Here is an 18535-nt window from a genome sequence, read left to right on the forward strand (position 1 = left end):
GAGAACTCAGTAATATTTATATATTATATACTCCTGTAATTTTTAGTGTAATTAAGTGAAGTATATTTTCTTATAAACTTGTTTATAGAACCCTTTTTATTTTTAGAAGAAATAAAATTAGATAACATGTAAAAATAAGAAAATATTACAAATATTGATACTCGGTAGCTTGTCTTTTCTGATACTAAGGATTGAATAAAGCACCTTGCACATGCTAGGCAAGTACTAAGCTACATACCTTTTTTAATTTTGAGATGGGATCTTACTAAGTTACTAAGCTTAGTCTCAAATTGAAATTCTACCTCAGTTTCCCAAGTAGCCAGATTATAGGTATCTGTCACCACACCTGGATTTTTAGTAGTTAAAATATTTTACTATGTTATTTCTGAATTTATTTACAAATATTTCTTGTACCTGTGTACTGTGGAGATCAGAGGACAACTTAGAAGTGTCTGTTCTCTCATTTTCACCATGTGTATTCCAGGGATCAAATTCAGATCATCAGACTTGTGGGCAAGTGCCTATTCGTGCTGAGCCACCTCACTGGCCTTCTGGTAGTTTGTAGTGCATGTTTAAAGTAAATTTGCCTGGGGCTGGAGAGATGACTCAGAGGTTAAGATCACTTATTGTTCTTGCAGAAGACCTTTGGTTCTCAGCCCCCATGTGGTGGCTCACAACTACCTGTGATTCCAGTTCTAGGGGATCTTTCTTCTGACCTCCACTGGCACTGCACACATGTAGTCTACATATATAACTCAAGAAAATACACATGTATAAAAATGGGTACTTTTTAAAAACTCTAAAAAGTTTACAAAATGAACTTTGAATGTCTCTGGTAATTACCTACGTTTTGACTTCACAGTGTGGAAGACTATTTTTGTATAATCAGATTTGATTTTAATGACGTCAGGTTTGTTTGTGTATAAATGCATTTTATCTTAAGGAATTTGATTTCTTTGGACTATTGTAGTAAAAGCACAATGAATGTCTTGTGTGAAGATTGTATGGGGCCTGGACAAAGATGACTTAGTTGGTGAAAGTGCTTGTTTGTGAACATGAGGATCTGCGTTCACATTCGTAGTTCCCATGTAAAAGCTGGGTGCACAGTGTGCATCTGTTGATCTCAGTGCAAAGTGTGGGGCTGAGACTGTGAGTCCTAGGAGCTTGTTGGCAGCTAGTCTAGCTGAACTGGTGAACTTCAGGGTCAGTGAGAGATCCTGTCTCAAAAAGTAGGGGAGAGTCTCTGACTGAGAAAACACCTGACTTTGACCTCTGGCTTCTGAACATACACCAGGTGGGCACACACACACACGGGGTAGGTGCAGAGAGAGGGTTTTTTTTTATGGTTTTTAATTTTTATGAAGTGAAATTCATAATTTTTATGAATTTTTATGATTTCCAACTATGTATGTTCCTTGAAGAACCTGTGATAGCTATTATTGCTATTTCCTATGATAATTTTATTACTACTCTCTCCAAGACTTGTTAGAATAACTTTTAAGTGTAGTAATTTACATGAGATTATACCTACATTCCTCTGTATAACTACAGGCCTTCCTACAGCCCTGTCTTATGGGGGCATTTTCTTTTTCTTTTATTTTTTACATTATTTTTTTAAAGATTTATTTACTATGTATACAGTGTTCTGTCTGCATGTATGCCTGCAGGCCAGAAGAGGGCACCAGATCTCATTATAGATGGTTGGGAGCCACCATGTGGTTGCTTGGAATTGAACTCAGGACCTCTGGAAGAGCAGCCAGTGCTTTTAACCTCTGAGCCATCTCTCCAACCCCACCTCATCCCTCCATCCCCGTATAACTAATGTCACTCTGTTAGATATGTAAGATATTTGTATTTTCTTAAAAGACTAATGTTTTGTTGAGCTAGATTTGTGTTCAAACTGGCTTTGAACTCCTTGCTGAAGTGATCATCCTGCCTCAGCCTTCTGAGTAACTGGGACTATGGACGTGTGCCACTTTACCCAGCTTGTTTTTTCTCTTTTAAGTCTGTGGAGTGGCTTTTGTTACTGATTTTAATTTTAATAAGAATTGATTTTAATGCTCACACTAATGTACATTTTTATCAGTCATATATGAGAAGTTCAGTTTCACTTTACTCTTATGAACATTTGGTATTCTGTTATCTATTGATGCCTAACAAATTACTGTAGATAGTTAAAACAGTAAGTATCATGCCACACTGTAATGGGTAAGAACTGGGGAGCAGCTTCATTGTGTGTTTCTAGCATGTAGTCTCATGAGATATCAGCCAAGTTTGCAGTAGTCCAGTGGATTGGCTAGACTGGCTGTAGATACTTAGCTCTCCTTAGGAAATGGCAGGTGCTTTCCTCTAGATTAAGCACACAGGAGGCTGCAGTAGTTTTATAAAATAGCAGTCTCAGAAATCCCACACTGTAGTCTACTGCATTATAGGAAGTATGTCATTAGCTAGCATACTCTTGGGACTGGTTATATAATCAGGCTGCAAGCGAGGCTGGCACTGAGGGCAGGGTGGTATACAGCAGCCTGGAGCTCAAGAAGGTCCTGCCCCTGAACATGCTGCTCAACTACACTGACTCTAAACAACAAGAAGATATCTGAGATGAAGAATGGTTCATTTCCTGGGTTAAGTCTCCTCAAATGACTACCATGGTCCACATCTGTGGTCTTGCTGCTGCAGAGACCTTGTTGAAGTCCACAATCCATGCTGCCCCCCCCCAAACCACGTGGAAGTCTATGATCCATGCTGCCACCAGAAACTGTGTAGATGTCTATGGATCCGTGCTGCCACCCGAAACCACATGGAAGTCTATGATCCATGCTGCCACCTGAAACCATGTGGAAGTCTATGATCCATGCTGCCACCCGAAACCACGTGGAAGTCTATGATCCATGCTGCCACCCGAAACCACGTGGAAGTCTATGATCCATGCTGCCACCTGAAACCATGTGGAAGTCTATGATCCATGCTGCCACCCGAAACCACGTGGAAGTCTATGATCCATGCTGCCACCTGAAACCATGTGGAAGTCTATGATCTATGCTGCCACCCGAAACCATGTGGAAATCTATGATCCATGCTGCCGGCTGCTATAGGCAAGGAAGCTTCTTATTCAGTGGCGTCAATGACTGCAGACTCCTAACTGAGAATGAGACACTGAAGGCTTTGGTGACAACCACATCCCAAAGGAAACAGTCCAGACAGAAAGCTGTAGAAGAAGGTCCTTAAAAACTGTGATAAAGATACTGAAGTGTAGCTCTCCAGAGCTGATGGCTTCTGGTCGGGGTGGGCTTGGGAAGGATTCAATTATCTGTAAGGGGCTGGCCACTGGGAGTAGATGGGCAACACAAATTGGACTTGGTGTATTTTTTTAGCAGGAGGTGAGAGGGTGGACCTGGAAAGAATCAGAAGCAAGTGTGATGGGGTGCATTATATGAAATTCCCAAATAATTAATAAAAATATTATGTTGGGGGAAAGTTTGCAAGTGCTTAACATAGGTATCTTCTGTTTCACTTGTTCATATTATCAAGTAGAAGTACTTTTTGAGTGCTTGCTTTTTCATGAACTAATCCATCTGTTTTCTATAGTTTATCCACTGGAATTTTAGTGCTTTTTTTTTAAGCACCTCCTGTGTATAAACCACTAGCCTTTTATTTTTATAAAATTTAAAATGATTATTAAAATCTCTTTAATGTCAAACTTCATAGCCCCTTTGAAAAAATTAGGTGTAAATTGCTTAGAATAGAGTTTGTTTCTTGCTAATCCTTAATGTATTGTGTTGGTATTTGATTTTAAATCAAATTAAAGAAAGAGAAACATTTTTCAAAAACAGTGAATTTGGTAAATTTAGATAATATTTTTATCCAACAATGAATATTTGTATTTGATTGTTTATTGTCACATTGCTATGGTAAAGGCTGGAAAATACCTAAATGTCCTACAGTAGAGGTCTGATTACATTACAGTAAAATGTACAATAATTGCTGAAAACACCACACATTGGTCTCAGGCCATAGAGGAACCAAGTAGGTACTGACTAGGAAGCTTCCTCGTCGCTGGCCAGCTTGCTTAGTACTTGAGAGTGCTGTCTGGGGGCTAAGGAAGAACTCACCACGGGTCATTTGTGTTCTTCTGTGAGTGGGTGATTGGAGAGGAAGGACAGTAGTGGTGTTTCCCATTTTCTGTTAACAGCCTTTAGTCAGACAGATTGCAAAGTAGTCCATCCCTATTTGTTTTATTTGCTTTTTGATATTATAAACTTCCCTTTCTTGATGGAATTTAACATGTTTTAGATAGTTGAATGTTTTTTTCTTTATGAGTCTTATTTCATAAAGTGTTAGAAACATGTATAATTTCCAAATAACTGGAAAATGACATTTCTCTTATCTCTAGGACTTGTGTGAGAGCTGTTGTCATATATGGGGGAACCCAGTTTGGGCATTCAGTCCGACAGATAGTGCAAGGCTGTAATATACTATGTGCTACTCCAGGGAGGCTGATGGATATTATAGGTAAAGAAAAGGTAAGCCTTAGAAAGGTAATGGGAATTATAGGGAAAGGAAGGGAATATGAAAGACTTATTTCCTAGAGCACTGTTCATGTTTCTGCTTATTATCAGTCACTGTGAATTCATTTTCATAGTTGTCAAGATAATCCCAACAGGGCGTAGTATTTTCCATTTTTTACTTGGGAAAACAAACTCAGTGAGATTAATAATTTAAAAATCCCTTAGTTAGCCCTAGTAAATGATAGAATTAGGATTAGAATCTGCACCGCTGGGCGGTGGTGGTGCATACCTTTAATCCCAGCACTCGGGAGGCAGAGGCAGGCGGATCTCTGTGAGTTCGAGGCCAACCTGCTCTACAAAGTGAGTTCCAGGAAAGGCGCAAAGCTACACAGAGAAACCTTGTCTCGAAAAACCAAACAAACAAACCAAAAAAAGAATCTGGATCTAATTCCAGTAATATTTTATTATATGGAAGAAAATACAATGGATACTTTTATATAGTTTCTTATGTGTTTTGGTGAAATAGCTTTTTCCTAAGATGTTCTTTGGTGTATCAATAATTTTGTCTTCTGTTAAAGCATGTGAATGGTAGTAATGTGAGTTGTTAATTTTCAGGTCTTTCAAGAAGAGATTTTTATGGCTAGATATTCATTTGGGAATCTCATACCCAATTATTATATCTCTTAATACTTTAAGTTCATGTTAATGAACTGTAATTTATTATTTTGTGTTCTTGAAAAGAGATACTTAAAACATGTTCTTTTTTGATAAAGGCATCTTTAAAAAGATACTTTATTAAAAGTAACTAGAGAAATCCGTTTCAGATTCTTAACCATTTCTGTGATAGTATCAGTCACTTAGTTCCAGGACAGCCAGAGCTTCACAGTGAGACCCTGTCTCAAGTTAATATATTTTCAGTATTTCATGTTGTTAGATTTTGTTTTCTTACATTAAAAAGTTTGATTTCATCCTATATTATAGTATGGATCCATGTTGTCCAGTATAAGTAACTATTAGCTATATGTTGCTACTTAATGTTTTAAAATAATACAATAAAAATTTAATTTCACAATTATTTGTTTCAAACTACATATGGCTAGTGCCTAATAGGTTAGACATTGCAGATAATAGAGTATTCAGTTAATGCAGGAAGTTCTGGGGTAAAGTATTGCTGTAGATATTTTAGGTTCTTTTAAACTTAATTTATGAAATATTTTATATATCAGTAAAAGTTTAGATCAGGCTGGGCAGTAATGTTGCATGCCTTTAATCCCAGCACTTGAGAGGCAGAGGCAGGCAGATCTCTGTGAATTCAAGGCCAGCCCGGTCGACAGAATAAGTGTCAGGGCTACACAGAGAAACCCTGTCTCAAAACTACGCCCCCCACCAAAAAAAAAAGTTTAGATCAGATATATTAGTATTATCTATTATCTATGATGAATCTAACAGTTATTTTATGCCTTGATTTTCCATGTACTGGGTAAGGTTTCTGTTGCTGTGATAAAACACCATGATCAAAACCAACTTGGGTAGGAAAAGGTTGAACATTACAGTTATTATTGACAGAAATCAGGGCAGGAACTCAAGGCATGGCAGGAACATGGGGGCAGGAAACTGAAGCAGAGGCCATGGAGGAGTGCTGCTTACTAGCTCTCTTGCTCGCGCCTCATGACTTACTCAGCCTGCTTCCTTATAGCAACCCAGGACCACCAGACCAGAGGTGGCACCATACACTGTGAGCTGGGCCCTCTCACATAAATCATTAATCAAGAAAATGCCTCATAGGCATTTTTTTCAACTGAGGTTCCCTTCCCAAATGATTCTAGCATGTGTCAAGTTGATATAAAACTAGCCAGCATAGCCCCTAAGAATACTTTAACAGTTGAAATTGTGGAATGTATTTTAGCTTAATATAAACTAGTATGCATTTTCTGTTCCTGTCTTTGAAAATATCCTTAAAGATTGGTCTCAAACAAGTCAAGTACTTAGTTTTGGATGAAGCTGATCGAATGTTGGATATGGGCTTTGGACCAGAAATGAAGAAGTTAATTTCTTGTCCGGGAATGCCATCAAAGGAACAACGCCAAACTCTTTTATTCAGTGCAACTTTTCCAGAAGAAATCCAGAGGTAAATATTTTCCTTTTAAAAACAATTACAGGTACACATGGTAGTATATGCCTTTAGTCCTAACACTCAGGAGACAGAGAAAGATGACTTTCTGAGTTTGAGACCAGCCATAATTACATATTGAGACTGTGTCTCAAAATTAATTACTTAATTTAGGGGTAGGTAAAATGCCTGTCATGTAAGTATCAAGACCTGAGTTTAACCTCCAGCACATATGTACAAAGCATGGTGGCAGGCTTTTTATTCCAGTGCTGAGCAGGCAGAGACAGGCAGATCCCTAGGGCTCACTGGCCAGACAGTTGAGCCTATTATTCAGATCCCTGTCTCAGAAAACAAGGTTGACTTCTGCCTTTCATATGTACAACCATAAACACATAAATATACATATTTCTGGACATGTGAGCACACATGCAGGTACACATATACAAAATACCATAGCTATATAACAAATGAAAGCAATGTGAATATTCTAGTTTCAGATACTTGAATTGCTTTTTAAAAAGGGCTTTGCACATGCAGTACAATAGTATGTGTATGCTTTAAAGTTTTCCATTTTCTCATTTTTTTCAACTTTTATTCCTGACTGCATTATCATCACCACCCCCTTCCCGTGTGTAGCTGGGAATCAATAATTGTTTACTGAATGAAGTTATTCTCACTGGGCCTTATTTTAATCCTAAATGTATAGGAGGAGAATAGGTCTTTGGTAGAAGCCAATATACCAATCATTGACAGATACTTGAGAATCATCCTGTATATCCTGTGGTCTTAGGAATTCAGAGATCCTTCATAGGAGGGCACCTTCTTCTACCAGCTAGTCCCTTACTTGGCACCAGGAGCCTAAAGTGTCTAGGCAATTCCGGTAGCTTATGATTCAGTAGAATCCTTGCTCTTTTGTCTGGTGAAACTGTTCTCCTTGAGAACTAAGAACTCTATTCCTCCCCATCTAAGGGAGAGGTCAGGAAGCACAGATTTCCTAAGTGGATTGATTATTAGGGGAGTGATAGTAGATGATCCATTCTGGCTTGTGTGCCATGCAAAGACCCATGTTCTAAGGAGGTACTGTGTCGTGTTGTTTGGCGTCCTCTCATAAAAAGTTGCCTCTAGGTGGTCCAGTCCATAGGCTGTTCTTTCCACAGAAAACAGTTCTCTTAGGCTTGAAGCTTGTGGCTAGTGCAATACATGTTGTAATCTGTGGATCTTAGAATATAGGGCTATTTCTTTTATGCAGAGTTGGTCTTTGGTCTCATAAAATATTATGTGGGATCCTGTGCTAGTGTATCAGACTCCACAGTCTTTGGTTAGGCTTGATATTGGCCTCTGATTTGTTTTACTTACATGATCAAAACTTTTCATAGAAAATTGAAAAGGTTTTTATTGTGGAAAAACTAAGTCATAGAGCATTAGATCAGTTTCTTAGTGGTACTTGAGATAGTTATTTCTTTTTCTAAAATTTATTGTGTATGAGGGTATTTTGCCCGTGTATATGTCTTTACCCTGTGTATGCAGTGCCTCAGGAGGTCAGAAGACTTAGGGAGTGGAGTTACAGGTCGTTGTGAACCACCATGTGGGTACTAGTAGTCATACCTTGGTTTGCTGAAAGAGCAGCTAGTGCTTGTAACTGCTGAACAATCTGTTCCACCCCACAATAATTTGTTAATGGTTGCATTCATTGTATCTTAAATTTGAAATGGAGTATCTGCATTCCTATCAGTGTTGATAATAAGTAGATATTAACCTAACCAGTGAGCAGATAATATTCCTGCTGCTGTCTCTTTTCAGATTTTCTTTAACATAGGAAAATAAAAATATTGGCCACTCAAAATGATTCATGTATACTACTGTCAATAGTAGTATTTGTTGGTCTTTTATGGGTCCTGTTTGATTAGTAACCTTGGATATACATGGTAAACAGAAAATCTCTTGATTTTAAATTGTTTACATTTTGTTTCTAGATTAATTTTTTATTTTTAAAAAATATTAAAATTAATATATGCATACTATATTTGCATCATTCTCCCCCTTCTGCCTCTTAACTACTCCTGTACTCCTACTCCCTCAAATTCAGGGCTTCTTTTTCTTTCATTATTATTGTTATATATACATTCTTTCTTCCCACTCCCCTTTTTCTCACACACGAATTAATATGTAAATCAACCTGCTGAATCCACTTGGTGTTGTTCATATGTATATGTATTAGGCCACTTAGTATTGGATAATCAACAGGGAACTCATCCTTGGGGAAGACTGGTTCTTCTTCTCTTAGTAGTCATTAACTGCCTGTGGCTCTTCATCTATGTGTAGGACCTTGTCAGAGTTCCCATCTACACTGGCATGTCAACTGATGGTATCATTGTTGGGATCATGTTTAGGCAACCATATTGTTGAGATTTCCTGGAGTAGCTTCCTTCATGTGTACAGATTCCGACAGCAGACAGTTTTTTCACTCTTGGAATCTTTCTTCCTCTTTTTTGCTGTGTTCCCTGAGCCTTAGGTGTACGAGCTATTTCGTAGATTTATCAGTTATCAGTTGGGGCTGGGTACTCCACCGACAGTTTTCTATAGTTTGGCAGGTCTGAATCCTGTCTTTCTGACTGGACCTTAAGTCCAATTAGACAGCGGATGGCTGCCCTCAGGTGTAAGTGCCACTGTTGCACCTCTGCTGATAATCTTGCAGTGCTGCTCATTATTGGGGTTTGGGTCACAACTGGTGAACTCTTGCCCTGAGGGCACCACTCCCTTTATTCCATTCAGTATTAGGACTTTCTTTAAATTTCTCTTCTCCTTGAGTACAGGAATGACCTCCAACATCCCATTCCCTGGGGTTCTTTTTTTCACAAACTGTACATTTTTTATTTCTTCCTACTCACTTGCTCTACCTTTGTAGATCTCCGTAAGAGTAATCACTGATAACCACTTGACACAGTCAATACTAGGCTGTCTTGAGATTTCCTCTGCCAGTGATATTAGTCCACAATTCTTCAATTTAGCCGAAGGGCAAAAAGCAACCACATTCTTAGCCAAAATATCACAGGAGTGGTCTCTAGGACAGTTGCTATTGTTTTCTGAAACCTCTTGAGCTGGGCCTCCACTACCAACATTGCTCTCAGCACTATTGTTTTCCGTGCCCCATTAAGCACCCCCTTACAACTTTCAGCTGATTTCCTAATACAAAGTCCTGAAGTTCACATTCCACCAACAAACAGCATGGTCAGGCAGTACACCACTCTCTGGTACCAGCTTCTATCTTAGTTGCCATTCTATTGCTCTGATGAAACACTATGACCAAGGCAATATTTTTTTTTATTTAAAAGTTTTTTTCATTTTACACATCACAGTTCCTCCTTCCTCCCCTCCTCCCACTCCCCCCCCTCCACCTCTTCTCTTACCCCACACCCCATTCACTCCTCATGGTAAGGCCTCCCCTGGGGGAGTCAACAAAGTCTGGCATATCAAGTTGAGGCAGGACCAAGCCTCCCCCCTGCTTCAAGGCTGAGCAAGGCATCCACCATAGGGCTTCAAAAAGCCAGTTCATGTACTAGGGATAAATCCTGGTCCCACTGCCAGGGTCCCCACAGACTTCCCAAGCCACACAACTCTCAACCACATTCAGAGGGCCTGGTTCAGTCCGACACAGGCTCCTCAGCTGTCAGTCTAGAGTACTTGAGCTCCTAGTAGCTTGGGCTAGCTGTCTCTGTGCATTTCCCCATCATATGTCCAAGGCAACTTTCTTTAAGAAAGCATTTACCTGGGGGCTTGCTTACAGTTTCAAAGGGTTAGTCCATGACCACCATGGTAGGGAGGGTAATGGCTGGCAGGCAGGCATGGTGCTGGAGCGGGAGCTAAGGGCTTATATCCTGATGTGTGTAAGCAGGAGTCAGAGAGAGAGAGAGAGAGAGAGAGAGAGAGAGAGAGAGAGAGTGTGTGAGTGTGTTAGTTGAGACTGGGCCTATGAGCTTTTGAAACCTCAAAGCCCACCCTAAGTAATATACTCCTCCAACAAGGTCACACCTATCTCAATAAGGCCATACCTCCTAATCCTTCCCAAACAGTTCCATTAATTGGGAACTAAGCGTCCAAATTTATGAGCTTATGGGGGCCATTCTTATTCAGACCACCATAGTAGGACTACCTGTTCTTTTCTCCTATGACTGCTTGCATGGCACCTCACCTTTGAAAGCTAGTCATCAGGGAGGAGGATTCCAGATCATATCTTAGCTTAACTTTTCCCTAAGTCCCATGTTTGAAGTTGATATCTTCAGCCATAGGGATTTAACTTCAGTTCTGGGAGGCAACCAAAGGCAACAGTGATGGCCTATACTGTTTGTGAGTTTCTGAGACTCCACTGACCCAACAATTCAAAAGGAGGTTTTTCATACTTGATACTGGAGGTTTCCTTAGGTCATCTATTGCTTTTGGAGGGAGCATTATCACCCTAAGTATTCGCTGCACACTTTAAAATTTTACCTGTTGCCCACTCTCTGTCTAATCCTTTTCTTTGTAATTTATTTTTTTTTAATTTCTCTTATGTGTGTTGTATATACATATATGTTTGTGCAGGTGCCAGGTGGGCATGCATATTGAGGTCAGAGATCAGTATCTTCCTCTCTTGCTTTCCATTTTGCAGTTTAAAACAGCTTCATTTACTGAACTTGAAACCCTAGTTTCAAGGAGCCGAGGCTGGCTAGCCAGTGAGCTCTGGAGATCTGCCTATCTCTGCCACCAGAGCTGGAATTACAGATTCATGCTGCTATGGCCAGATTTTGACATGGATGCTGGAGATTTGAACTCAGATCCTCAGGTTTCCCTATTGAACTTGGAGTCAGGCTGGTAGCCAATAAGCCCTGGTTATCCTCTTGTTTCTGCCTCCCACAGAACCCTTTTTCTTTTTAATTTTAACTTTGCACAAACAAAAAGCTACAGGAGATGTTTGTCTTTCTCCATCTGGCTTATTTTGCTTAACAGTTCTATCCATTTTCCTGCAAATGACATGATTTGATTTTTATGGTTGGTACTACTATATTGTGTTAGGTGTCATATTTTAAAAATCCAGCTGTTGATGAACAGTTCAACTGATTCCAGATATTGGGTACTGTGAATAATTCAACACTAAACATGAGTATTCAGGCATCTCTTGTATGCTGTCCTCATTTCCTTCACATAAACATCCAGGAGTGATGCTTTTTGAGAACTGTGTACTGTTTTCCACAGTGGCTGTGCTATTTACATTCAAATGAACAGTGATAGGGGTCCCTCCACATTCTTGCCAGCATTTGTTGTTTGTTGGTTGTTGTTCTTTTTTAATTCTCTGATGGCTAAAGTACTTTCCATTTTCATATTTTATTAGCTATTTTTAAGTCTCAGCCCTGCCTGTCCATTTGCCCATATTTTGATTGGACTACTTGTTCTTTAGGTATTAAGATTTTGAGTTCTTTTAAATTCTGAGTATTATTTGTATCAAATGAGTAGCTACAGAGTTTTCCCTCATTCTGTATGTTATCTCTTTGGTCTATTGATTGTTCCTTGCTGTGCAGCAGCTTATTAATGCAATTCCAGTCATTTACTGATTTTTGGTTTTGTTCTTGGGATATTGGGATCATGTTTTGGAAGCTGTTCTGTTGCTTGGACCAGTATCTTGAAGAGTCGTTGCCTTTCTTGTAGTAGTCCCCGAGTTTTAGGTCTTGGATTGTGTTGAGTTGATGTCTCTACAAGGTGAGAGATGCATGTCTAATTTCAGTGTTCTCCATGAGGCTGGCCCGTTTTCCCAGCACCACTTGTGGAGGCTGTTTTTCCCCTCAGTGTTTTCTTGTTGTTTTGTTTTGAAGACAGGGTCTCACTATGTACTCTGGGCTTCCCTGGAGCTCATTATGTAGACCAAGCTGGCCTTAAAGGCATAGAGAGTTGCTTCCTTCTGCCTCTCAAGTGCTAAAATTAAAGGTATGTACCACCAAGCCTGGTACTTTTTAGTGTGGTATTGATGCGTTTGTTGAGATTCAGTTGGTTGTAAATGCTTGCATTCACTTTTGGGTCCTTTTCTCCATTCATCTGTGTGTCTATTTTTTGCTACTACCATGAAGTTTTGTTACTATGGCTTTGTAGTGTATTTTTGAAATCAGGTATGAAGTCCTCAAATTTTTGTGTCACTCATCTCTACTATTGCTATGGGGTAAATTATACAGCAATGGCTTGTTATAACCCTTCTCACTGTGCTTTCTTGGTGTCAGGTCATCATCTGGGGATTTTGATGGAACCTTTTATTTAATTTGAAGTATCTGCTAAGGTTCAAGCAGGACTGGGTTGTAGGTGGAGTAAAGCAGAATTATTTTGGCTAGGTTTGGTGGTATAATTCAGTGGCAAAATGTTCCATCCAACATGCTCAAAGGTTCAGCACTACATAGAGGTAAGCAAAAAACAAAACAAAAAACAAAAAAAAGCTACAGAGTGAAGCAAAACAGAGATAAAAATTAAGTACCAAATAGCCACCACAACACCAATAGATGAGAACATGGCAACACACAGTAGAACAAGCTGAAGTGTTAAGATAAAAATTAATTTTAAAAAGGAAGAGAAAAATTAAAAGGTCAAAAATAAGAAATAAAGAACAAAAATAATGTAAAAAGGGGAAAGGGGAATGAATTATTGAAAAATGAAGACAAGAAAGAACGCAAAATGCGTATCTAAAAGTAAAACACCAATAACAGAAAGTCTTAGTAAAAAGGAAGACTTTCTTCTCTTCCCATATGGTTGAACATGTGAGCAAGAGGAAACATGGCACCTCATGTGGTCAGAGCATCCTTTTGTCTTCTTAGGCTGTGTGGTCCTTGGAAAGAGCAAAGACTTAAGGTGATCAGCAAGAATGGTTGAAATCCCTCCCAGTTGCCCTGAGTGTCAGTATGAGCTATGTAGAAATAACTCCTCCTCCAGTGCTTTACTCCAGAGTTATTTGACACACCCAGAATGGCCTGATGGATGTCCCAGGTGCCTTTTATGCTGCCTGCATGAAGACAGAATCAGTCAGCTTAAATTATGCATGCTAGATTGAGGTGGAGGGAACTCCCATAAATCCAACTCTTGTTATTCTAAAGTTGGAAATGATATCCCATGGCTATTGTACTTCAGAAGTCCTGTAGCTGGCTTCCTAAGTTACCAGTCTTGAGGGGGAGCACAAAGCATTTTCGTAAGGCATGGAACTGTCAGTGTTTTTGTTTGTTTATTTTGTTTTGTTTTTAAGTAGCCTTCTCCTAGGGCCAAATTAAGGTTCAAGGTAGATGCCTGCTGAATCAGTGTAGAAATAGTGCTATTAGATAGGAAAGCTGTAGGATAGATAATACGATTCTCAGAGTTCAAGCTCAAGTTAAAACCTGCTCAAAATGGTTTCCTCCACTAAAACCAGGAATGTCTGCTATAAAATGCAGAGAACTTCTCCATGAGCCAGGTTGTAGGTCTGTTGTCTGTTCAGATTGCACTTCTGTAGAGTGCCAGAGTCTGTGGCAGAGGTGACCAGTTTATCACTCTCTTTTCTTCATCTCTGCCCTGTCCTTTGCCATGCTGCTTTGTAGTCTGCAGTAGAAGACACTCTCTCTGTTTTACTCTCCAGGCTCTGGGTTTTCCTAGGTTTCTGACTGTTCACTATTAGACTGGAGTGTTTTCCATGACCACTCACCTTTCTAAAGGGGGATCTCCACTAATTTTGATTCTCTCAGAGAAGAGGGTAATTGCGTGGTACCTTTTCTGATTTATCATCTTAGAAATAACCGTTTTCTCATTCTGTACATTCCTAAACCAGGGCAGTCTTCATTCCATTGGCTTCCACTTGTACCTGTAACTCCCAGTTACTCTTGTACATGTGATTTCTTCTATCAGCTGCAGAGTTTTATATTTTTATAATTTTTGTGAATATTTTTTCTTATAAACAAGTTAGCAGTGACTCTTGTTGAGGTCCAAAATTGAACCTACTTTCCCCTTTATTTCTGTCTTTTCTTATTTGGACTAATGTATCTTAGTCTTTTGAAGCCAAAAGACTTTGAATCATGGTAATTCCTCCTTCACATTCCTTTAATTTTCTGTCTTTGAAAAATATCCAGATTGACAATTATTTTAAAATTACTCAAATCTAAGATTCTTTACTTTCTGCTCCTGTGGATCAAGCCTGAAAGTTTTAAAGGTTCTTCTTCATAGACTTCATTTCATCCATTTCCTGCTCTTTTCCATTGTGGAAGAAACTGTAGAAAGCACTGCACATCTCTTGGAGTCTAATATCTGTTCAGTAAATGGTAACTCTTCTAATACCGAATTTAAAAATTTCATATAACTTTGTCCTATTTGAGGCTGGTACCAATGTATTCATCTTGTGCTCCCAATACCATGTGCCATGAATACTTAAACAAGTGAAGGGGTGACAGATGCTAAGAATTTCAGCTGCCTCGGAGAAGAGGGTGTTAACTCTTGAAGGAGGTATATTAAAAAAATAACCTTCTGAAAACATGCATACAAGTAACATCCCATAGACTGATTAGGTTGTATCTAGGAATGACTATGCATTATATAACAACAATTAAAAAGAGGCCATAAATTTAAAAGGGAGCAAGGTGGGGGAAACACATGGGAGGGCTTGGAGGGAGGAAAGGGGAAGCGATGTAATATTTTAAAAAACTGAAAAATAATTAGAAGAAACTACGGGAAAAAGTTGTGTTTTTATGGCAAGAGAATAGATAAGGAGCAAGAAGAAGGAGTAACTGAACTAGAGTTTGGGTATGCTGAGTCTGAACTGTTTTATTACATTCATGGAAACAACCACTAAATACTGGACTGCTACCTACACAAGAGGGGAGAATTTGCCAAAGACTTGTTTTCTCCCTTCTTAACCCTTCAAAGCTCAGCACCCTTACTTGACAATGGCCCCACAGAATTACGTTTGGGGCCGATGTAAAGCAGTGCCTTTCAAGTGCATGCTCATAGTAAATGACTGTGTGTCAACTTTGAGAGCAACCTTACACAACTTAATTTTGCATTGCCCTTAGGTCTCATTTTTCTATATGTATTAGGACATGAAAAACATTGACCTGTAATCTGATTTTCTCATAACCATTTATTTAAAGAAGAGTAACTTAACAAGTAATATTTCAGAAAGCAAATCTGAGCAATAGCAAGTATTCATAAGTATTGAGATTTGAATAGAATTTGTGTTTTAAGTTTACATTTTAATCCCCCCTCTTTCCTTCTCTCTTGTGAGACAGGGTGTCATATAGCCCAGACTGGCTTCAAGCTCACTGTGGTGCTAAGGGTGATCTTGAACTTCTAGAGATCATCCTGCTTCTACCTCCTGAGATTATAGGCAGGAACCACCACAACCTGGGTTTTTTGTGGTGCTGGTAATCAAACCCAGGGTTTTGTACATGCTAAAGGAGCAGTCTGCCAATTGAGCTACATTCCCAGGTCCCCTTATAGTTCCATTTTTAACTCAAAAAATTCTTCTTGTTAATAGTCAGCATTGTAGTTCACATTTTTTATTGTTATGTACAAGTTTAATATAACTTTGCATAGACAGAGAATTCACTGGAACTTCCTGTGTCCATAGTTTGACACAAATGTTTTTGTTAACTAATTGTATATTTTCAAAGTCTTAGCATTGTATTCTGACCTTTGAAAGAAATGCTTGGGTAGCATAAGTAGCCATCTTACCACGTTTGTGTTGCTGTCTAGTTAACATGAAATTGCACTCATAGGACTGAAATATCATGAGCACAAGTGGACAAGACTAAGCTAAGGAGTAATATTTTCTCTTTTAAGGTTGGCTGGGGAGTTTCTAAAATCGAATTATTTGTTTGTTGCTGTTGGACAAGTGGGAGGAGCTTGCAGAGATGTTCAGCAAACTATTCTTCAAGTTGGCCAGTATTCAAAGAGAGAAAAACTTGTTGAGATTCTACGGAACATAGGTACCTTATTTTAATATAATTATTTTGCCATGATTTTGATTTTTTTTAAATATTACTTATTTTTTAAAATCACCATTGTTTTGTATAACTTAATAAATCTTATTTTTTGTAAATCTTTTATAGATGACTATGACTTAGTTTTTATATAAATTATATAAAAATATTCCTTTATCTCATAAAAGTAAGGTATTGAGACTTAGTTTGACAATGCTTGACTAAAAAGTATTTCAGCAGAAGTGTATATATATTTTGTTTTTGTTTTTTTAGAAAACTAGAAAGGTTTAAAGGTAGCACATGTTTTTGTTACTGTTACTGTGTTGAAAGATAATTCTTCAATCGGTACATGAGAGAACAGATCTGGAATCCCAACTTTCATGAAGCTAAGGCGGGTGGCTTGTGAGTTTGTGGGCACCCTGGCTTGATAGCAAGACCCAGTCTTCAAAGAAAAACCAATGTGAACTCTTGCTGACTTTGTGTTTCTGGTCCTTCACTTCTTGCCTACTAAACAGTCTTCCCATATTCATAAGATTTAAAGTGTTGCAGGGAGGGAGGGATAATCAAGTTCTGTCCTAAATAATACCCGTGAGAAAAATTTTTCTCTGCCTTCCTCCAAATTATTTTTGTTCTTAAAGTATTTTGTTTGTTTTGTTTCTTGAAGTAGCTTTATTATGAGATTGGAAGTAACTGGTATGGTCCTCTTGATGTCTACTTATGTGCTATTCTTCCCCTCCCCCTTCATTTTCCTAGTGTAGTAATTCTGTTTTGGTTTGAGTGTCAGTGTTGAGACAGAGGAATGAGAAGTCAGTTGTAATTATGATGAATGTTTCTTAAACCGTGACTTACACTTATGTATGTGTATGTGTACACAACATACCATGGAGAATGTATGAGGGTCAGAGGAATTCTTGCAGAAATTGTGTTCTTCCTCCACAGTATTCCAGATCACTCTCAAGCTCTCAGGTTCAGTGGCAAACACCTTGACCCACTGAACTATCTTATAGTCCCTGAGAGATGTTATACTCCCCAAGCACTGTCTACTGTTCTGCTCTTATAGCTACAGGCTAAGAGTTAACATAGAAATACAAATTTTAGCGATCTGGGTACGTGGATCATTTGGTAAAGTGCCCTTGCCCAGTCCATGTGATTTTTTGAGACAGGGTCTCACTGAACCTGGAGCGTACCTCTTTGGCTAGACTGACTGGCCAGGAATCCCAAGTGATCATCCCACTACCTTCATTTCCTGTATGCTGGGGTTACAGGTATATGCTTTTGTGCTTAGTGTTTGTACATGGATGCTGGAGGTCTGAACTCAGCTTTCATCATGCTTGCATGGCTGGCACTTTACCAACTGAGTCATCTTCCCAGGGAGGTAGGAAAGAGTGATCACTAGCAGCCAACATTCTTCCTTCTGTTAAGGCTATAGATATCTTACCATCTTTCTTTTTCAGCATTTTATAGAGTTATCCCTTGTGTAGAATAATCTATGCCAGTTCTGTACTTTAATCTTGCAAGCAAATACTGTTTAATGAGTTAAGCCCCTAGATAAGGCCAGCATTTAACTTTGTATCATGTTCTGGGAATGAACATTGCATTAAGAGATGACGTTGCACATAGATTATAGAGTTTAGATCATAGGGTCGGATGTCATTAGTGTAAATGCCTTCACCTATCCAGGCAGAATGAAAGATTGGATTACTTTTGGAAGTAACAAGCATTTATAGAATAGGAAATGGAGAGGCAAAAGAGATTGAGACAAATTTGAGATTATTAAGAGATGGCAGACAGTTATTTATATTTGCTTAAGAAAAGAAGGCCCACTTATCTTTTTTTAATCCCTCTAATAGGACAACCGTTGTCTCTTTCTTTGACATCCATTCGTTGAGGAAACACTAACTCTTTTCATACCAGGTACTAGTACTACAGTTGTGGAGGAGACAAAGTTTCTCGCTCTAACGTGCCTTCTT

The 18535-nt window shown here is 38.8% G+C and overlaps 1 protein-coding gene across 2 annotated transcripts in view; it reads left to right on the top strand.

Annotated features, from left to right (window-relative positions):
* Window positions 1-18535, top strand: part of Ddx4 (DEAD-box helicase 4) — a 58935-nt gene that overhangs the window by 37305 nt on the left and 3095 nt on the right. For both annotated transcript variants that reach the window (XM_059276771.1, XM_059276772.1), the window contains exons 16-18: window positions 4394-4523; window positions 6470-6636; window positions 16426-16571. In XM_059276771.1, coding sequence (XP_059132754.1) covers window positions 4394-4523; window positions 6470-6636; window positions 16426-16571 — 443 coding nt within the window. The remainder of the gene's footprint in view (window positions 1-4393; window positions 4524-6469; window positions 6637-16425; window positions 16572-18535) is intronic.

Source organism: Peromyscus eremicus, chromosome 11, assembly GCF_949786415.1.
Source record: "Peromyscus eremicus chromosome 11, PerEre_H2_v1, whole genome shotgun sequence".
NCBI lineage: Eukaryota > Metazoa > Chordata > Mammalia > Rodentia > Cricetidae > Peromyscus > Peromyscus eremicus.